At 39.2% G+C, this 20,473-nt stretch overlaps 1 protein-coding gene across 2 annotated transcripts in view; it reads right to left on the reverse strand.

Annotated features, from left to right (window-relative positions):
* The window catches only part of SYT1 (synaptotagmin 1), a gene marked incomplete at both ends in the record, with an annotated part of 130,707 nt that overhangs the window by 43,217 nt on the left and 67,017 nt on the right, over positions 1–20,473 (reverse strand). For both annotated transcript variants that reach the window (XM_082309728.1, XM_082309727.1), the window contains one exon: positions 9,477–9,594. In XM_082309728.1, coding sequence (XP_082165854.1) covers positions 9,477–9,594 — 118 coding nt within the window. The remainder of the gene's footprint in view (positions 1–9,476; positions 9,595–20,473) is intronic.

The raw sequence follows: 20,473 nt of genomic DNA on the forward strand, positions 1-20,473 counted from the left end.
ATTCATGCAGGGAATGAGCAATAGCATATTCATCAACAAGACAGAAAAAAGATAGCTTAATAAACAAAAGAGGGAGAAAATCTTAATCTCCTCCTATGGACTAAAGTTATTGCACTAACCACCATAAAATGTCAGGAGATGTTCCCTCCATATTATCAGCTTTGCTCTTGCATTATATTGATCCAACATTTGAGAGAAACAGATCTGGCACCATCTTATCAACAAGACTGGTATAATGGAGGAAAATCCCACAGTTTTTAGTTTAAAACCAATCACACTGTTAAGGGAGAAAAAAAAAAAAAAAAGACCAGATTCCTCTCTTATCTTTAGCTGTGTAAAACAATTGCCTAGCACCTTAGCTGTCCTAAATAAACTACATATCTAAATAAAGGTGTTGCTTGCTTCACTCATACCCAGCCTTGTTTTCCCCTTCAATACATCTGAAAGTTTCACAAAGTGACACATACACTTTACAGTAATATGTCTGAAGAGCTCAGTTATTCAGTTTATTACAAAGAAGATGTAAAGACGCCTTAATGATGATACAGAAGACCCTCATGAAGACAGGACACTCACTGTGTTGACTTTCCCTGCTTATGAACAAAAGCACAAAAAACGGTAGCTAGAAACTAAACCCAGATATATTCTCACCTCCACCACACACAAACTTCTTCACAGGGGAAATGTGGCATTTCTGGGCTTCATTCTTCCACCTTGTTGGCAGGTAATTCGCAGTTAATCAAACCCCCGTGCCTGACTCAGCTAGAACAAGGTAGCTCTAAGGCAGCGTGGCCTGTGCTGGAAGGAAGAAACAAAGCCCAAATGCTGGCTTTTCTACCTCATCAATAGCGTCATGGAAGTTAAGCGAGGGATAAAATATTTGGAAAGAGAATCCCACTGAGATTCATATCACTCTCCTGAGACACACAAAAGACAACGAGAATAACTGAATGTTGGCACCTCAATCTCAATCAGCAATAAGATTATATTTCTCTCCTCGTACCTCAAGCAGGGTAATGGGACCTTTTGAGGAACTGCATCAATAGAAGAAAGGGCAGGACTCGACTTCCACCTTCAGTTAGAAAGGTTTTGGAAAATAAATTTTGGAATTGGCAATGGGAAAACTTCTCTTCCATTTTTGTTGAATGATAAGCATCTCGTAGCTGCCAGCAGAGAGCTTCACTTGCCAAATGTGTGAACAGATTTGAACAACTATCACACATAAAGCATATACGTAAAGTAACGATATCGACAAAAGAACCAGAGACACCTGTTTTCCTGCCTCTCTCCTTACACTGAAGTATACGTTTTCTCTGTTGTCACAGACGTATTTTCAGCACAGTGTACTGGAGGAGATGCGCAGTTCCCTTCTCAGCATACAACCCCTACTCCCTTCAGGGATAATTCAGGATTAGGATCAAGGGTCTAATTTGTGAAATGTTTCTTTCCATTGTGATGTGCACACAAAGGAGTTACATGTTGGAAACTGAGTCAGGAGGCATATAAAAAGTAACTACATAAAGATCCAGCAGAAACTAATCATCTTTCTTGCCCACGTGGGATTAAACAAACAAAAAAGGCACATGGGATTTAAAGTAATGTATAAACTTGAATTTAAAGTTGGTTTTATTTCTTCAGAAAGTCCTACAAACTTCATCAAACCTCAACTGCATTAACAGCGCTAATAAAATGCTCATCACGCTGTCTTAAAAACCTGTATGACTTTACAAAGTCCTGAGAAGGAAATACCCTCAGTTGTACTTTCCTCACTTTCTATGAACATTTAAGCACTGATCTAAACTGTATTTATAGAGATGAAAAAAGACATTTTCTTTTTGAGTTCATATTTTAATTTTTTTCTTCAAACCCATTAAAAGAAAAGACATAGGCTGCAATTTTCAGAGAGTAAAAATAAATTAAACTTACTTGTAAGAGAACTGAATAATTTCCCTAAGGACTCCAGAATCTATCTACAGTATTTCTACATCCATTTTACAGCCGCTCACATTGCTATGAAATTCTTGCAGAGCTTGATAGAGCTTGAAAACCTAAAGTATTAACCATCTCATTTTCATATAACTAATTAACAAACACACACATCTTCACACTTGCTTTGGGACTGCATAACCAAATAAAAACATACTATAATTTAATCAGGAAGAAGCATACAAACACACACAAAATGCATTATTTAGATGTGGCTATTTAAATAAAAGAATAAGAAGTCTTCCTGCTCTTTGTTTTGGGGAAGGAAGGCTGGGGGGAAATCAATAGCAATGCCAGAAAATTGTGACTACTGGCTGGCAGAGTCCACACAGCCGGGTGCTGGCCTCCTGTACCTTTGGTCAGCGCGCATGATTAAGGAGATGTACACATACAATAAGCTTTCTTTCCTTGCTCAAATCAAGAAGCTGTTCAAACACCTCCTGAGCCCAGGCGCTTTTTCAGCACAGTGTTTGTCCTAAGGTTTCTCAGAGCAATGCCTACAGGTTTTGTACAACTACACTGGTAATCACCAGGCACAATCTATTTTTCCTCATTTTAAGCATAGGAGGAAAAAAAAAAGAGCAGAACAATTTGACTCTGCTCCTTTGTAGGAATTGCCACATTTCACGGTTCATCTAATACAATATATTATTGTGTGCAATAGCTTGTAGCATATGATTCAGTGGAAACTGTGTACTCACTCCAAAATGGACAATTACCTAACAGCTTCCTCGTAAGACTCTCCAAAATGCCCTGGAATATGAGAGTTTATGTATCCTTTAACACGGCTTCTATGATGAATACATTGCAATTTGGAATATATTTTGATTTTGGAATTACGTTCTTCGGCTTTTAACTTGAGGAAGAAGGTGGTTTGATGTTGAAGGCTTGAGTTGGGATTATACGAAACAACTCCCTAAGACCTTATTTACCCCATGGAAGAGGACCATTTTAGACAAGATGCTCCTCCCTACTGCCCAGTCTTAAGGAAGATGTCACCAACAGGAATGTTCTTCCAGGCAGGAGAGAAAGATCGACAGGCCAAGGTCAATTGCATGAGATTCAACAAGGCTAAGTGCCAGGTCCTGCACTGCAGTCACAACAACCCCATGCAACGCTACAGGCTGGGGGAGGAGTGGCTGGAGAGCTGCCTGGAGGAAAAGGACCTGGGGGTGTTGGTTGACAGCCAGCTGAATATGACCCAGCAGTGTGCCCAGGTGGCCAAGAAGGCCAATGGCATCCTGGCTTGCATCAGGAATAGTGTGGCCAGCAGGACCAGGGAAGCAATCCTGCCCCTGTGCTCAGCACTGGCGAGGCCGCACCTCGAGTACTGTGTTCAGTTTTGGGCCCCTCACTATAAGAAGGACATTGAGGTGCTGGAGCGTGTCCAGAGGAGGGCAACAAAGCTGGTGAAGGGTCTAGAGCACAAGTCTTATGAGGAGCGGCTGAGGGAGCTGGGGTTGTTTAGCCTGGAGAAAAGGAGGCTCAGTGGATGCCTTATCGCTCTCTACAACTACCTGAAGGGAGGTTGTAGCCAGGTGGGGGTCGGTCTCTTCTCCCAAGTAACAAGAAATAGGACGAGAGGAAATGGCCTCGAGTTGTTCCAGGGGAGGTTCAGATTGGATATTAGGAAAAATTTCTTAACCGAAAGGGTAGTCAGGCACTGGAACAGGTTGCCCAGGGAAGTGGTTGAGTCTCCATCCCTGGAGGTATTTAAAAGACGGGTAGACGTGGTGCTCGAGGACATGGTTTAGTGGTGGACTTGGCAGTGCTAGGTTAACGGTCGGACTTGATGATCTTAAAGGTCTTTTCCAACCTAAACGATTCTATGATGGAGATCTGGTGATCAATCCCATCACCACTGTAGGAACTCACAGTGAATTTACTGTTATGCTCTGAGACAGCTTTGCAAGCATTGGAGAGATGTATTGCTGCAGCCACCTACTGTTGGAAGTTCTGCCAGTGTATTACAGTAGAGATACTGAGATATTAGACATTCTAGAAATCCCCACAGTAAGTAGAGATCTTAAAATATTTGTTGGTACTGATCTCTGTTGGATTCTTCAGGATTAGGCTAGCTGCAAATGCAGCTGTTGCGGTGGTGGTGTTTGTTGTTCATTTTTACTTTTGTCTTTTAATAAGGCTGTTTTCTTTTCCCTTAACATTCACTGAGTTATGCTTACAATATGGCTTATAGCAAGGCCACGGCACTAATGGTATATTTCTCTCCCCATAATATTGCATTCGTGTTAGCTAGCTTTTAAAGTTTCTTATGTTTTAATGAAGTTATTAAAGTGAATGCTCTGACTGCATAATTCATGAGCATTCACTCTGTCTTCAAAGAGCTGGTCTCTAAACAATTTTTAATTTTTTAATTCTTTTCTAAGACATCCAACCAAGCCTTTTGAATTTGAATGCAATATTTAAAATAAATGTCTAATTGTAGAAAACTAGCTTTATTTCTGCTATAGTACCATTTGGTCCCCAGAGATGGTTCTGATTTACAGTTATTTGCTTGGCAGATACAGAGAGGTGCTGTGTATTTTATATTTATAACTCATAAATATTGAGATTAGCTTTCACACATAATGGCCTGGATTATGGGCCACTTTCTCTTCACAGTTGTATCTGCAGCTTTCTGCAGAAGGAAGAGCATGTGCATCCAAACACAATCCTCTTCTCCTTGCAGTTCTTCCTAAATGCTAATTTGGCATAAATAGGTACAGTTTAGGGTCTGCTATAATATTTGCTACTTGGCAACAGTTCCAAGGCAATACCTGAGCCTGTGCCGGCTAGGGCATCTCCTCCCCGTTGAAACTTGGGGTCTGACCAGGGGGAGTGAGAAGCAGCAGTGCTGAGGAGATAAGGGGAGGGTACATTGCTTGCTGCTAGGATACATTCCTGGTAATTAGATTGACTAAAAGCTAAGCATACTAAAATAATACACAGAGAACAAAACCACATTAGCTTTCAAAGATTTTTAGAAGGAATAAACCATACTGAAATTAATCCTGAAAAGATGATAAGCTAGTTTAAGGCTTACACTTATTATCAGCTACTAAGAGATGACTTTTTGATATAAAACAGTATTTTGCCAGTAATACATACAGCCACTGAAGTTCTTAAAAAAGGCATTTAAGCTGAAGGGCCTGGCTAGCTAAACATCCATAACAACAGTCTGTTCAGGTGCCAGCCCCAGTCTCTTCTGAAGGTTCAGAGGAAAAATGCTTTTTTCAATGTATTCAGGTAATTTATTTCAATGACTGGCTTGGCCAAAGCAGGGAAAGCTGCTGGAAGTTGAAATGAAAGCTTTTGTTTCATGTTAAGAACAAAAATGAATACAAATGGAGGGTATGACTAAACACATGGAAATCTATAGAACTGCCTGCATAAATGCATATTAATATTGGGAATCTTCCTATGCAATAAAAGGAAGCACCATATTTATTGCACAGACCACATTTAGCTGCTAGTCAGATGTGCTGAGGGTTAAACAACCATTTTTTCTTTAGAAAATAAGTAAAAAATACAAATACAAAACAAGATTAAAATGAATTTAGATAAAAGTTTTATACTCATTTAAATCCGTATCTGAAATCACTACCACTTTTATTTAAACAAATATCTCATGGGGAGCTGCCTCTTTCTGCATCAGAAGGGATTGTAAACCTGAATAAGCTATCGTAATTCATGGACGAGCCTTGTGAAACTAACGGTATTGCTGAGCTGCGTTGTGCTTTTATCAAGGAATTAGTCAGGCCAAGTCTCTATGGCCTGTTTGGAGAGATTAAACTGCAAACTGGTTTTGAAATCTTCCAATTTTGCAAATCTTCTAAAATGAAATTAAAAACCAAAAACAACACAGTGACTTGGGAATCTAAGTTCCCTTGATTTGCTCTAAGACAAGCTTCTAAGTCTTGTAGACATTTTGGGTGAAGGATACCTATAAAGCCATGTAACCCGAGTTTACCGAATTCAGACAAATAAAAATAATCTCTTTATAGCTTACATTCCTACATATCACCTGCCAGATGTCAGATTCATTAAAAATGCATTTGAATATAATTTAAATAATTAAAATGCCATTTAAAAACATGCATAATCGTTTGCCAGAGGCCCTTGCTCACCAGAAGTAATAATTTCCACTTGTTGTGGCGACTTGATGAGCTCAGGCTGAACAGTTCCAGCGTCTGAGCCAAGGTTTGCTTTAGTCACAGCCTGATGTTGCAATTAAGTTTAAGACCTGGGAATTTATTGCTCAGATGGGTGATCTGGTTTTGTTACAAGGAGTCTAATGAATTTGATGATTAGTCTGTTGTCTTTTATTGTCTGTTTCTGAAGTAATTTGTGCTTGGCTTTTGACTGCTAATAAAATTTATGGAAAAGTTCAAAACACTGGAGAGAAAGGCTTTTTTTTTTTTTTTTTTTTTTTTTTTTTTTTTTTTGCAACTGTAGTAACCATTAAATGGGATATATACCCTGACTAGCAGGATTAAGGTTTGACCAGTAGAGTTTCACCCTGTGGAAATGCTAGGAAAGGTAGTACTTTCCATCTACTTTGATTGGTCTCTTGCTTTTGATAGGTACTTTCTTAACTGGGCTCTATATCTGCAAAACATAAAACATACATGTTGAAAATCAAGCATGTTTTTAAGTCTGATTGACCACAATTATGGATGCATTCCAATTTTTAATAAATTACTAAATAGAAGTGCAGAAGACTACTGAGGCACAGCGGCTGGTTATTTGTATTGGGACTAAAGAGAACATAAATGCTAAAGCTTTCCACATCGCTGAGGTGCAAAGGTATAGCAGATATTTACTAGCAGCAGTAATACTCAAGATGTGGAGAGAAGCAGCCAGAAGGAAACTGCAAGGTCGCCCACCACTGTGCTGCGAATGCTTGGCAGCACTATGTCAGACCTCCTGCAGGGACCAAGGCCTTGCTCCTCCTTTCTGCAAGGCAGATGAACTCCACAGAGAGGGATAAAGGCTGCATGCAAGAGAAAGCAGAGCCCTTTCCAAATGTCTGTCTTCTGCTTTTCCAGCATCTTCTCCAAAACAGGAGAGAATAAGAAGACGACATATTTTAAACTCAAAAACCGGACACTTTTTGCCTATTTTTGACAAACTTCTAAGATTTTTTTTTTCCCCCCATCTGTGTCAGCTACATAATTTTCACCTGTTGCTAATGGCTTTCCCTTGGTGACAGTAAGTGCTGTTGAATATATAGGTAACATTCAGCTTGAGATCACATTTGATTGTTAGTGTTTCCCACCTCCACTGCAACGCAAAACTTTCAGTTTTGCAAAACGAAAAGCCATTTTAGTATTTAGAGAAAATAACAAAACTAGTGGGGAAAGCATTCACTATTTGAGATAAAATCCTGTCACCTTCATTACCACTTAGCAGTACTGTACTTTGAGAGTAGGTATTATTTAGTGTGAATAATGACAACAGAATCTCAGCTTGATTTCAAAAGTTATTTCTGCATAATTTATTCAAAAGATAAATTCCCTAATGAAAGATACTGGATCCATTTTAAACCAACATTATTTAATCTATAATTACTGCCTCAGGAATACTGTACTAACTGCCATTTATCACTGTCAGCAAGTTTTGAATTCCTGCTACAACCATGGTATCCCATTGGGTTTGTTTGTCTCCAAGAGAACATGATGTTTCTAGCTTGGCATGGCCCTAAAAAAGGGGAACAAAACTTGTCATCCCCTATAAATATATTTAAATGTCCGCTGAAGGACATGCTGAAGCACATAGAGGAGAGTAAGCCCATTTATTTCCTCATAGTTATTTCCAACACAATGCATTATGGTTTCCATCTGAAGTTTGTAGAAGGTCTTCAGTTCATTAGCGTTTCCCCTGCCTCTTTCTTTCTTTTCTTATGAGCTGAGTACCCATTATCCATCACATTTCTCGCAAAGCTTGGAAAAGAATATAGATGCTCTGGCTCTTAGAGCTACACTTCAGTCAAAAAACCCCACACTTCCTCATTATGAGAATCTGATCTTTCATTAGGAAACAATTAGGAAGTAAATGTGCTTAAGAACATTAATTTGCAATTGGTTCAGTATGAGTGTTAGGGAAGCTATTAGTGGTGTGTCCTAATCCAGTGTCCATTTTAGACAAGAAGCAGCTAGACTTGATTGAGGTAATGACTACAACAATATTTTGATGTCTTTTACTTTATTATGTTTGTTGCTGTGCAGTGGAAGACTTTAGAAGCAAGTAAAATTAAAAAAAAAGATAACTGGTTACTGGTAAGAGGCTTTGTTTCCCCTCACTTTGTGAAGGTCCCCCGTTATTCATCAAAAGTGGTAAATAAAACCTTCAGGCTTGTTTTTAGCAGGTTCCCATTTCTCTGTGTATTTTGGATATAACTCTTACCTTGTGCTAAGATTATAAGAAAATAAAAGCAAACCACTTTTTTCTTGTCACTTGCTAATTCAAAATCGGCAATTACATCATCTGCGTGTTAGTGACAGCTGTAAAAGTTTTCAGTTCTAGAGCTGCACTGGAAGTACCCTCATTCTCAATGGTTGGTAGAAACTGTCTCTTTTAAACAGAAGGTATTTAAAATAAAATTCTCCTGGAAAGACCTCTCCTTACAAAGCATCTTCTTATTTAATTTGGTCTCAGCTAATTGGCAATTTAGACAGTAATCTGTGTCCAAATTCCAGACACAGCAGGGAACAGAAGCCTACATGGAGCTCCACCAGGGTCCCTGGGACACAGCCCTACCACAGAGACACAGCCCTGATGCCATGTGTGCTGACTGCACCCTGCCTTAGAGATGGCATACATCATCCCTCTCATGGTGTGTATAGCCTTACTATGAGTAAAGACTACGAGGACTATTCGTAGCTACTGAGCGTGTTGGAGATATCAACCTCACTGACTACCACAAGTGCAAGACTGTCATTTTGATTGCTGGTGTATATGCAAATGCAGAGCACTGCCAGCTCTGCGCATGGGAGCAGTCACACCTGAGCCCGTCAAATGTAGAAACAATTATCCTAGCACCTCAACCAGCAGTCAGCATAGTGACCTGTGATGAGTTCCTCTGTTACATATTATCAGTAACACTGCAGGGAAACGCTCATGTTTTGTGAGATTAAACAAACAACAGGAACTGTAGTCAGATTTTTGCCTCTTGCCTGAATAGCCTGTATTTATCTCCAGGCAACAGAAGAGAAGGAAAGTACAGAGAGCTTGCACTGTCATCTGATTGTTTAACTCTTCAGACCTTGTCTTGGAGTAGAATGCAATGTATAATGGAATTCCTTTTTTAAAGCTAGAATGAGTTCTGATACACTCAGTCATGCCCTAACTTTCAGAAAACACAAACCGCATTTTTCAGACAGTGAACAAGAGCTCTTACCTTCTCAACCAAGAGATCTCCAATAGAAAATTAGTTGATTTTCTGCCTTTCCAAGCCTTCAAAATCTACAAGCAGATTTTCATGCACATACCTGATAGTCCACCGACATCCATCTTCTTGAGGTTCTTTGCCTCCAGAATGACGACAGTCAGTTTGCCAGCAGTAGGCACATAACGGAGGGAGAAGCAGATATCACCCAGTTTTTCTTGCTGTAAAAGCAAACAAGGCATGGTGTTGTATTTTAATCGTTCTTGTACCTTTTAAAAATACAATTGTGAAAGCCCCACAGAAAATTAACAGCATTACACCTCAAACTCTTATTGTAAAACAAATCATTCAAATAAACAATATGAGATATCTACCAAAAGTTGCCCAGCTTAAATTCTTGACAACCTCAAGTCCATTGCAGCAACTGGAGTCCACAGCAACTATCTTGTATGGAGCCAAATGACAAGATATGTGCTGGCTGCAAAGTAAGTTATACTGCTCAGCATTTCACCCCTGACAATCAGGGTCCCACAAATACTGTTTGCCCTTTAAACCAAGTCATGAATGGGTTTTTTTTTCAGGTTGTGTTTCAGTGGAAATCAACTAACACAAACGGATACACAACCACTAGACTGCTTTCTGTGAAACAGTAACATGGATCTTTCTCATCACACTTTGTCACAAAACCAAAAAGTATAAAAACCACAAAGCACAAAACATTTAGTATAAAAAAGACTTGTCTTCTATCTGACAGGCAAAAAAAAAAAAAAAAAAAAGGCAGATATAGATTGGGAAAGCACATAGTGCATCCCTCCTCACATCGGGAATGATTGGAAAGATTTGGGTTTGCCTTCAGCTTTGCAGCCCATCGTCTGGGATCCTGCCAAATGCAACCTTTTGCAATTCATTGCTTAGTACCTTCCTAACAGTCCCGGCAAAGAAGGAAAGGCTGAATTGTGTTCAGAATTACAGGAGCTTTGTTTTAAAAGGAGGAGTAACAGATTTGAACCTGCAGGTACGAGAGAGAGAGAGAGAGAGAGAGAGAGAGAGAGAGAGAGAGAGAGAGAGAGAGAGAGAGAGAGAGAGAGAGAGAGAGAGAGGAGGAGAGTACTGCTCAGAAATGATCACTAGGATGATCTGAGCTGCTTTCCTCCTTCCTTTCAGGCACAACCAGGGGGTAACAAGGTTGCTTTTGAGACAAGAAGAATCAGGTTACACTGAACAGTCCAATAAAGCATTTCAGACAGCAGTGTTTCTCTTTCAAAGACAGTAGTTCTTATGGCACAGGGTCTGTTTCCACAATTTATTCTGGCAGCGAAGTATAAAGTCCATTTCTATCAAGATGTATCTCTTTGGTTCCAGTGTTTTGTGATAATAAATTGGAAGGTTGGTTGTTGAAAAGTTTCAGGGGTGTATCCAAACTTTTTGTTAAGACTCTAGGTAATATTTTGCAGGAATTATGCACCTTTTCCCCATACCACAAATGCAAAAAGAACATGGCAATTGACCAGGTTCAAAGAGCTGAGGGGAAAGAGACAAAGTCAGAACCTTACCTAAAAAGCTGGGGAACACTACTGAGAGCAACTGGATCACATATTTATGGATGTAGTGGACATTTCCTAGAGAAAAGACATTCCGTGTCCTAAGGACTTTACCATCCATGTAAAAGGAACCAAAACATTCCTTTCCAACTGGGAGCTCAAGCTTCCAAGTCATTTAAGAGAAACTGAACTTTATCTACTAAGCCAAATTTCCAGCATCAGTGGCAGCTCTTCTCTCAATAGCTCTTACACACGATCGTTTTTTATCCGGGTTTGGATAAGCATCTGCAGTATACCCATCTGAAGGGTGCACGCCAGATGCTCAGCTATACATCAGAGTTTACATCTTCCTTCCTTATCAAAAGCTGCGTGGGCCTGTCTCAGAAGACTTCTGTGGGGACGCGGGATTCTTTGTTGTTCCCAACAAAAGACCGGAGTGGTACATATAAGAACAGCATCGTGTAGTTATTGTTCCTTTTTAAATTTAGAAAACTTAGAAACTGCAATAATAATGCAGCACCTATAAAGTGACAGGCTCTGAATTGATCACTACAAGTTGGGAATGAGACCCAGGGATTGTAATAGATAGTTCCCTGCCAAACATCAGCTCGGTGATCACCAGCGGTCAGAAAAAATACAGAACAAACACTGTTATGTATAATTAGGAAATGCTCAGACAGAACACAACAAAATAGCTCATGATGTTAAATGTGTGTATCATGCATAAAAATGCTGTCAGAATGCACGTGTCAGTATCTTGAAAACCGGTGCAGTTATGGTATCCTCCCCACCTCGGAAAAGATATGATAGAATTGGGAAAGATTCCAAGAAAAGCAGCAGGAATGATCAAATGTATGACACAGCTTCTGCAGAAGGAACAGCTAAGTAGATCAGCACTCTTCAGGCTGGAAAGGGCCTGGTTGGGGAGCCCTTTATCTGACCCAGGAGGGTTATAACGATGTTATGACCTTGCTCAAAAGAAGAGATCCTAATATCAGAAAATTTACATTTTTAACTCATATCTAGAATAACCTAAGATGTCTTTCACAGCATGGATGGCACTTCTATGGAAGGACTTACTATTTCTCCCTGTCTGCATATACTGTTATAAATCCCAGCATAGATTCAGATCATGCAAATATGGATTTCAGCGGTGCAATTCTGCATAGCTCATGCTCGCCTGTAACTGAGCCTGCAATGGCACGGTGACAGCAAAACACGCTCCTGTTCCCCTGACACTCGGTTTTGGAAGTCCATATTGGCTAGGCTAATGGTGAAGTTGATCTATCACTTGCAGCTTGTTCAGAATGGAAGAAATCAATGGCTTATTGATTTGTGTTATCATGATCACAGCTCAGCCAGCCGCCCAGTCTTCTCTGCGGTCACGGTTCTATTACATGGTAGACTTGGCTTAAATTAGCCTGGTTGATTCCTGGGGCTCTGACTAAGACTGAAACAGGGTATATTTGAAAGCTCGTTTTAGTTCCCCATCTTACAGACCTTTGTACTCATGTATCACCTGACATTCAAGGGCTCTGCCCTCACCTCTAGATTCACTAGTTGGAGCTTTGGTTGTAGCAGCACGGAAACTTGTATTCTCTTGTATTCCTGAGAAACGTACCTCGTTGGCAGACTATCTAAACATCTATTTTGGAAGGTACTTTTAAATCAGTACCATGCTTCTAATTCTAATTGTTCCTTTGATTAGGGTTGGTGTGGTGTGTTGTTTACTTGTGTTGAGACTGGAGTGTGTTTAGTAAGCATAAAACAGTGTTAGGATTGTTGTTTCTGATCCAAGTGCTTCGGCAGAGGCTGGAGGAGGTACTCTGCAAACACAGTTATTGCCACGGAGACCATCAGCTCTCACCAGCCTTTCTCCATCTGTAATCATGTTATGCTTCTGTGCAAATACCGCAATTGTCTACACAGAAGAGTAATTTTATGAGAGCATTTAATGCATTTTTAGCCTCTTTTAATGTAATTTTAGGTGCAGAAAGCACGAAGAAGCCAGCATCATGTAAACAGCCAGTTTTCTATAGATCACCAGCAAGCTATGGGGAATGGCAGCAGATGATGGGCTCATTTCAGTGAATAACTTGAACAAAAAGCATAGGTACCTCTTTAAATGCCTACAGAATCATGTTTAGTACTTTGTCGTTGTTATTAAAATCTGTATTAACTGCATTTCTTCAACATTCCGTCTACTTTTAACATTTTCTCTTTGCACAACTGCCACAAGTTTTCTATTCCTAAGCTGTTTTTTTTTAGTTTTTAATTTTAAAAATATTTGTCAGGCAAAAGACCGCAAGTGGCAGCACTGCAATGAAGCAACAAAAAGCAATCACTAGAGGTGTGGTTTGCAGGAGATAATTACAAACCCCTGCAGGGCTACAAAGCACAGATGAGTGCTTCTGGTATGGTGATTGTATCATGGAGGTGCCTTATTGTTATTATGAATTTCTTTCAGCCCTATGTATAAATAATTTATGTTAGTAAATTACTTTGATCTCTGATGGAAACAGTAAGTTAGTGTTAGAAACTTCCAACTGGGAGGTTCGTAGTCATTAACCTATTCATGTGTAATGCCTAAACACCAATCAAAAGACTCTCTCCATCTAAGCAACTTCATAACTTCATTACATTTAAAGAGGATGCAATGGAGCAGAACATAAATGACATAGTGCTGGTAACACTTCTTCAGCTTAGAAAAGGCGATTTGAAGTCCTGTTGAGAACCTGGACTTTTTAGAGACGACTCTAAGTGGCTCCTGCCTGTCTCGTACTTCTTCTCATATTTGTCAGTAGTCATGTTTGCCTTGACAGTGCAATCTCCTAATGAGCTACAGTGAAAAATGCTATTTATGCAGATTACTCTCATTCGCACTGCAGAATCTCTAACAGCAATATCTATCTTCTTAATATAAACATTCTCCACATTTTTGTGGAAGATATTACAAGAAGGTTGATGCTTGCAGCTCTCTTGGTAAAACAATACCAAAATAATGAGCCACAGCACCATATGTTTTTTCTTAATTGGATCCAAGACTCCAAAATAGTCAGTAGGGGAAGGATACAAACACAGTGAGGTGGGTTTCCAACTTCAATACCTGGTTTTGATTGTGGATATTTGCATAAGCCAGAGAGAAACACGATAGGATGTGGTTTGTGGGTGAAGACCCAAAATACAATCATCTTCCACAAATCAAATTTTCAATAGAAGCTCATAATGTTCACTGTATAGTTTTCACACCAACCAAAAAGTTTTAAAACGCTGTGGAGAAAACAGGAATAGCATGAAGGTGGGATGTAAGATAAATTAGAATCTTTCAAATACAGGAAACCTGTTTGATTTGATTTGACAGAATCTCTAATCCTAATTCCCACATCCATGGGCTTCAGACAGTTTTGAGGCCATCGTATTCTGTCTACACATGGAGATCTCAAATCCAACAAATTCCTTTTCTTGGCACATAAACCATGAATACACTAAGCTGCAGAGGTGTCACAATAATACTAGTAACAGAATCACACGGATGCAGAAATGGATGACATGGACTAGCCACAACTTCAATTAAGCCACCAGAGCAAGTGGGCAGAATTAGCAACCCATACACATAGCTGGGATCTACAACTGGGAAAATATTGCTCCTCCACAATCCCCAGGACAAACAGAGATCATACTGGCAAAAGGAAATACTGGTTTGCTGGGCTCCCCCTTTTTCTTTAAACCTGAAATTGTATTGCCACAGCAGCTGTCCTTAACATTACCAGTTTCAAAGGCGCTGAATTTTTTATAAATACATTGTTAAAGAACGAAGTAGAACATTTCAAACCTGCAATAGGTACAATCAGGAAAGACAGACAATCTTTTTCTCTTATGCTTGCAAATCAGGGACCAGATGACCCCACAATATGCAGATGATTCTGCCACAATTAGGCAGAGGAGTGGGAAGTGAGCAAGAAGCTCTTAAAACTCAGTTTGCATAAATAGGCTAGAAATAGATGGTGCAGCAGTGAAAGATAAAGGAGAACTGGAAAGAGAAAGAAAAGATGCAGCTAATGTGTCAGCCCATTATTATAGCACTTTCGGAGACTATCACATGAATATGTGATACACAAGTACCACTGCACCCCAAAGTCTATGAACTACGTTTGGGATAAAGCACTGAGAACGAATAGGAGAGGCAGAGTTCTCCCCAGTCTTTTCAATCAAAAGGCTGATTACAGAAGTAGCTATTTCAGACTTGCAAAATGTTAAGTATAAACCCAGTCGATATAAACTTAAGGACTTTAACAACTAAACCATTAAGCTGACAAGCAGAGTAATTCCTTTGCTGTCTAAAAGAATTTCATGCCCATGAACAGAGCAGCCACGCTGTTCTACAGCTAGCAGTAAATAGGTGCTAAATGCCTCTGGAGAGAAGGAAGAACCCTCTTTGTGACTGTACCTACTGAACTTTCGAAGAAAATATTTTAAAACAATAAAATGTGAACAGACAGTACCCTACTGCGCGTTTCCTTATTCAAGGATCAGTCTTTATTCGCAGGAATAACCCACTTGTCTTACAAAATGGAAATACAGAGTATCTGTGATCAAAAGTCTCTCCTGTTTACTTTTACTAACATTATTTCAAAAGTGTCTTCATAGGTTATACCCTCTTCAAATGTGCAAACCTGGCCATAAAAGGAAGCTCCTGTTAATGTAAAACGTTCAGTTACAAGCCACATAACAAGTAAATTAAGAAGCAAAGCAAAGTGAAATAGGTTACAGCAGGAGACCTTGAAAGAAACAGAGGGTTCTTAAGGCAAAGATCCAGAGGGCTCGTTTTGGATGCTGTAAAAAAGGGATTAGCAGTGACAACAGGCTAAAGAAGAGATGGAAAGGAGACCGATGCTAGGTGAACAGAGAACAGAAATAGAAGCAAAGGTCCATGAGGTAAGTTTTAAAAGGGAGAAGTTTTAGGGCACACAGGGAACAATCTTTCAAATGAAGTGAATTTATTAAAGGTATCAGAAGGTGGTATCTGGAGGGATACAGTCATGGTATAAAGTAGGAGTGAGGAAGAGCCAAAAGAAATGGTTTAATTGCATATTCTTTTTGACTGATTTTCCTACTACAGTCCTACTCTCTGACTCCTTTGTGATACAACTTCTGTATGCCAGCACTACTTTTTACCTTCGCTTAAAGGGAACAGACCTGGCAGGATCTTTCTGTGGAATGAAAATTTACCTTTTTTTTTTTTTCTTTTTTTTTTTTTTCCCTCTGAACAGCAGTACTCAACATAGAAATTCTTCACAAATCTGTCTTCTTATTCCAATATATAGGGAGAAAAGTAGTAGATTGCATTTCTTTTAACTGCCCTAATTATGTAATATTTTCCAACGCAATGGTAAATCGGACTTGAAAGCAAGTTGGGCAATAATTTGAACCAGCCAATGTTATTAAAAAATTAACAAGTCGGGTTTTGTCAGCTTCCTCCTTTTAGTCCTCCTTATTACATTTTTAACTGTTTAGAGAAAGCACTTCTATTACTGCTTTCTAAAAAGCAGAGGAAATGGAAAGAGAAAACACAGTTATTATTAGTAGAAAATGACACTTCATGGTCATCAGTTTAAAAGCATTACAATCAGCTGCCTCTTGCAAAATGACAAACGCTGTGGCTGAAGGCACTTCAAATCAAAGATTAGCAGAAACGCACTCTTTGATTTCCAAACAAGAGACCATGCGACCAAACATACAGAGTTCTTAATTAAACAAGAAGAAAATGAACTTCTTAAATAAACAAGAAAGGGAGGAATGAATTAAAAGAAACATATACGCCCGAACATCATAGCCTGGTTTTCTGTAACTCTGCCTACCCACAAATGCTTGCAGCTGGCTGCTCTGCTTTAATGATTGAATCTCGCTCTGTTTTGCCACTTGGCTTCTCCTCAGCTCCTGCCTGATCATATTTCTAAATGTCACTCACGTTTATGCAGGCCAGTGCACAAAACAAAATTAATTTAACTGAATGGCACATTAATATTATTACTCTTGACAGCATGGAAAACTTATTAACTATAGCATGTCACAAGGCTAGTCTTCTAGTGAGTAGTATAAGTACAACATTGAAAGGAAATGTAATACGTTTAAAAGATTTTTTTTTTTAGGCTTATCAGACACTGAAAAGTCAAATCACAAAGCTTTTCCATAATTATTAGAATATTATATGTGCATTGCAGTCACTTTACAGAAAATCCTTGTCTTCCTGTGATAGGGTACAGGAAGCCACAGTACAGTACCCTTGCTTGATTTGAAAACATCTCTTGTAGTAAGTATAGGCACCTTACTGCTTAATTAATGTAGTTCTTACTACCAAGAGTGTCTTAGTTTCCAAAAGCGATTGACTCCAAAACTTCAGGTTATGGATTGAAGTTACAGCATACATCCGAAAAAGAATCGGTAGGCAGCAGAGAACTGTAATTAAGAATCAAATCAATTACCAGTTTCTTACTTGTAAGATGTACCACTGGATGTGGTAGTGTATTAAAAACCTGGCATGAACAGAGTCCTTGCTACGATGACCATACACTATCTATTAATGAAAGACAGAATAAACAGATTAAACAAACCAGTAGGTGTGAATGATTGGCACGATGGAATGAGTAATCCCCTGTGGCTGCTGGTAAATTCTGCTGAAATTCAACAGCCCCAGGGAAAGACTATCAATCAGGTGAATTCAGTGTCTCCATTACTGAAGCCATACAGTATATTTCCATTTGTTCTGCAAGAACCACAAGTAGAAATTCAGGGGAATTTGCAGATTACCTTCATAGCCAGCTGTCTTCTTCCCTTTTCTCTGTAACAAACTACCAAGACAAAAAGACCTTGCACCTCATACCAGTCCTAGCTACATTATAAATAAATGGTTCCTTTTGCGGTGACACTAACACAAGCTGGTTCACTCAACTCCCGTGGATATATGTCCTCCTTTCTCTCATCTCTTGCTTGCTCCAACACCAGTTCAGCTTTCATGTTCCTCCATAATATCCCCCAGCACTACCTCCAGCCCCCTTCCAGGACCCCAGTCACAAACCCCACAAAATACAGCAGCCTCCCCCAAAATTTCCTAAAACGGCAATTAGGCAAGAGGCAGTATGTGATGTGGTTGATTTAAAACTAGAAACTTGTTGGTTAGCTAACAGCAGTTCAAACAGAACAATGAGGACCCGGCACATGCTCAAGGGTTTCTCTGAACAGGGAAAGAATCTGAGTATCTACCCTCTTTCAGCCACTAGTTTCCATTGAATTTACAGGAGCTTTCTTACCACACTCCCCAGCTTCCAGGGCAGCACGCAACACGGTTCTGGGCCAAAACCAGCTTGTGCCTTTATTTTCACAAAAAGACAACTCAGGTATACAGGCAGGTCAGGATCCTCGCTACACTGCAACCACAGTGATGAGCTGGAAGGGGCTGCAAACCAGGGGACTGCACAGCAAGCTGAAAAGGAACTGGATTTGCTAATGGGAAAACAACAGACAGCTGATGTAAGTTCACAGCTGATAGGTGAAGTCTTATGACAAGACAGTTCTCCACCTGTTAATTTCTAAGGATGAAGAAGATTTTTCACCCAAGTCAATGCCATCTTTTATTCCCATCCACTGCTTTTGTGCTATGAGCACAGCCAGGATTTGAAATCTCTTTCTGTGTCATTGCTCTTCATTTGGAAAGTTTTCTTACATTGTCCTCTTTTACTAATTTTTGTAGTGGAATTTTTTCCAGAACACCAAAACTTCCCAAGAATATGAGATGGGGTAAGGGATATGCAGTTGGAAAAGAGGCAAGCTGAAAACCCTCAGAAAAGCTCAGAGGCACTCTTGCTCTAGTGCTTCCTAGTTTCAGGGAAGTCAGAAATATGTAAAATACTCAGATACTTTCAATATTTTTGTCTTTGGTTCCAGTTGAAATGAAGAAATTAATACATGCCTCCTTCTACCACCTCTTGCATTATAAGTTTTAAGTTCAGCTCGTTAAATATTTGTGCTCAGTTCAAGAATGAGTTCCTTCTAACTAGTGCTATGTATTCAAATTTACTGAGTTACTCTTACCAGGCTCATACCCACTTCTTAAACTAAGCATTCAAAAAAAAATATTTTTATGAAACTACTGAAATATATTCAAGTTTTGGATAAATACATACTGGCAAGAACCTCTCTTATTACTCCACTTCCCCTGGCTATTTCACTTTGAAAAACTGTCTTAACACATCCTTTAGGAAGACAAGACAGCTCATCAAAGGTCATCACAGCAATCAGTACCACACACTGAATTTCATTAATCTCTTCAGTAAAAAGAAAGAGGTCACTGCAGTCATCTATAAAAATCTAGGAAACAAGACTGTACTTATCACAAAATCTCTGGCTTAATGATGTTCATTTTTAATAAATCTTAGACCACAAGGGAAATTCCAGAAGACTGGAACAGTGCTAATGTTATGCCCATCTTACTCAAAAAAGGCCAAATGGGATGAAGGCAGTATCTATCAGCCATTTGCCTTTTATCAAACCCAGATGAAACAAAGGAAGAACTCATAAAAGTTTGCATTAATGATGGTTTAAAGGATATGGACCATAATGAATGTGAAGTCACATGATTTTATGGAAAATAGGTCTTTTCAACTAAAACCAGATTCATTCTTTGATAAGATTGTAAATTTGGTTGACGAAGGAAACATGCAAAAAATTTTATTTGCTCTGTTCAAGGTCTACTGCTGTTTTTATAGATGTGGAAGACATTTCTGCTGATACAGTAAGCAGGTGATACAAGAATTAACATAGTGGTAAATAGTAAGGCAACAGGTGGGTCAGAGAGAAAGTGCTAAATCAGTTAGCTGTAACCAGTCACACAGAGTACATTTTCATACAGCCAAAAGCAAAAATTCTACATCCTAAGACAAAGAACTCAAGACTTATTTCTAAGTAGCTACTGAATCAGGAAATATATGTTACAAGGCAATGCCTCCTGCTGAGGATTTAGGGTCATAAGCTACAGCCCATGATCTGCTAGTGTAATGCTGTGCAAAACACTCAATAGTAGAAGTGAGCAGAAGTAGCTGGTGACTTTGCCTGTCTGGCAAAGGCATGAAGTATACTGCACACAGTCCTTGTGTACATATATCTTTTTAAGATGCTGAAAACTACAAAAAAGCTAAAAAGTCACAACTCTTATTGGAAAAATGGAGAAAAAGCCTGATCGTGAAAAACATAAAAGATGAATTTCTGCAGCTTTCTGAAAAGAGGATTGGAAGTGACTCGATTACAATGCATAAGTACTGTAGAGAAGAGGAAGCATCAAGTATTAAATGGCTTGAATCTACTGAAGAAGGGCATAACAAGAATCAATGACTTGGAGTAGAATCTGGTAACACCCAAACAACAAATAAAGTACACATTTTTAACAGAGAGAGAGAGTAACTGCTGGAGATATAACGGATGTGTTATTTTCTCCATCTCCTGATGTCTTAAAATCAGTAACTTGCAACCTCTTTGGGTTTGAAGACCCTCTAAGAGTTTTCCAGCA

The sequence above is a fragment of the Platalea leucorodia genome, assembly GCF_965183815.1.
Source record: "Platalea leucorodia genome assembly, chromosome: 4".
NCBI lineage: Eukaryota > Metazoa > Chordata > Aves > Pelecaniformes > Threskiornithidae > Platalea > Platalea leucorodia.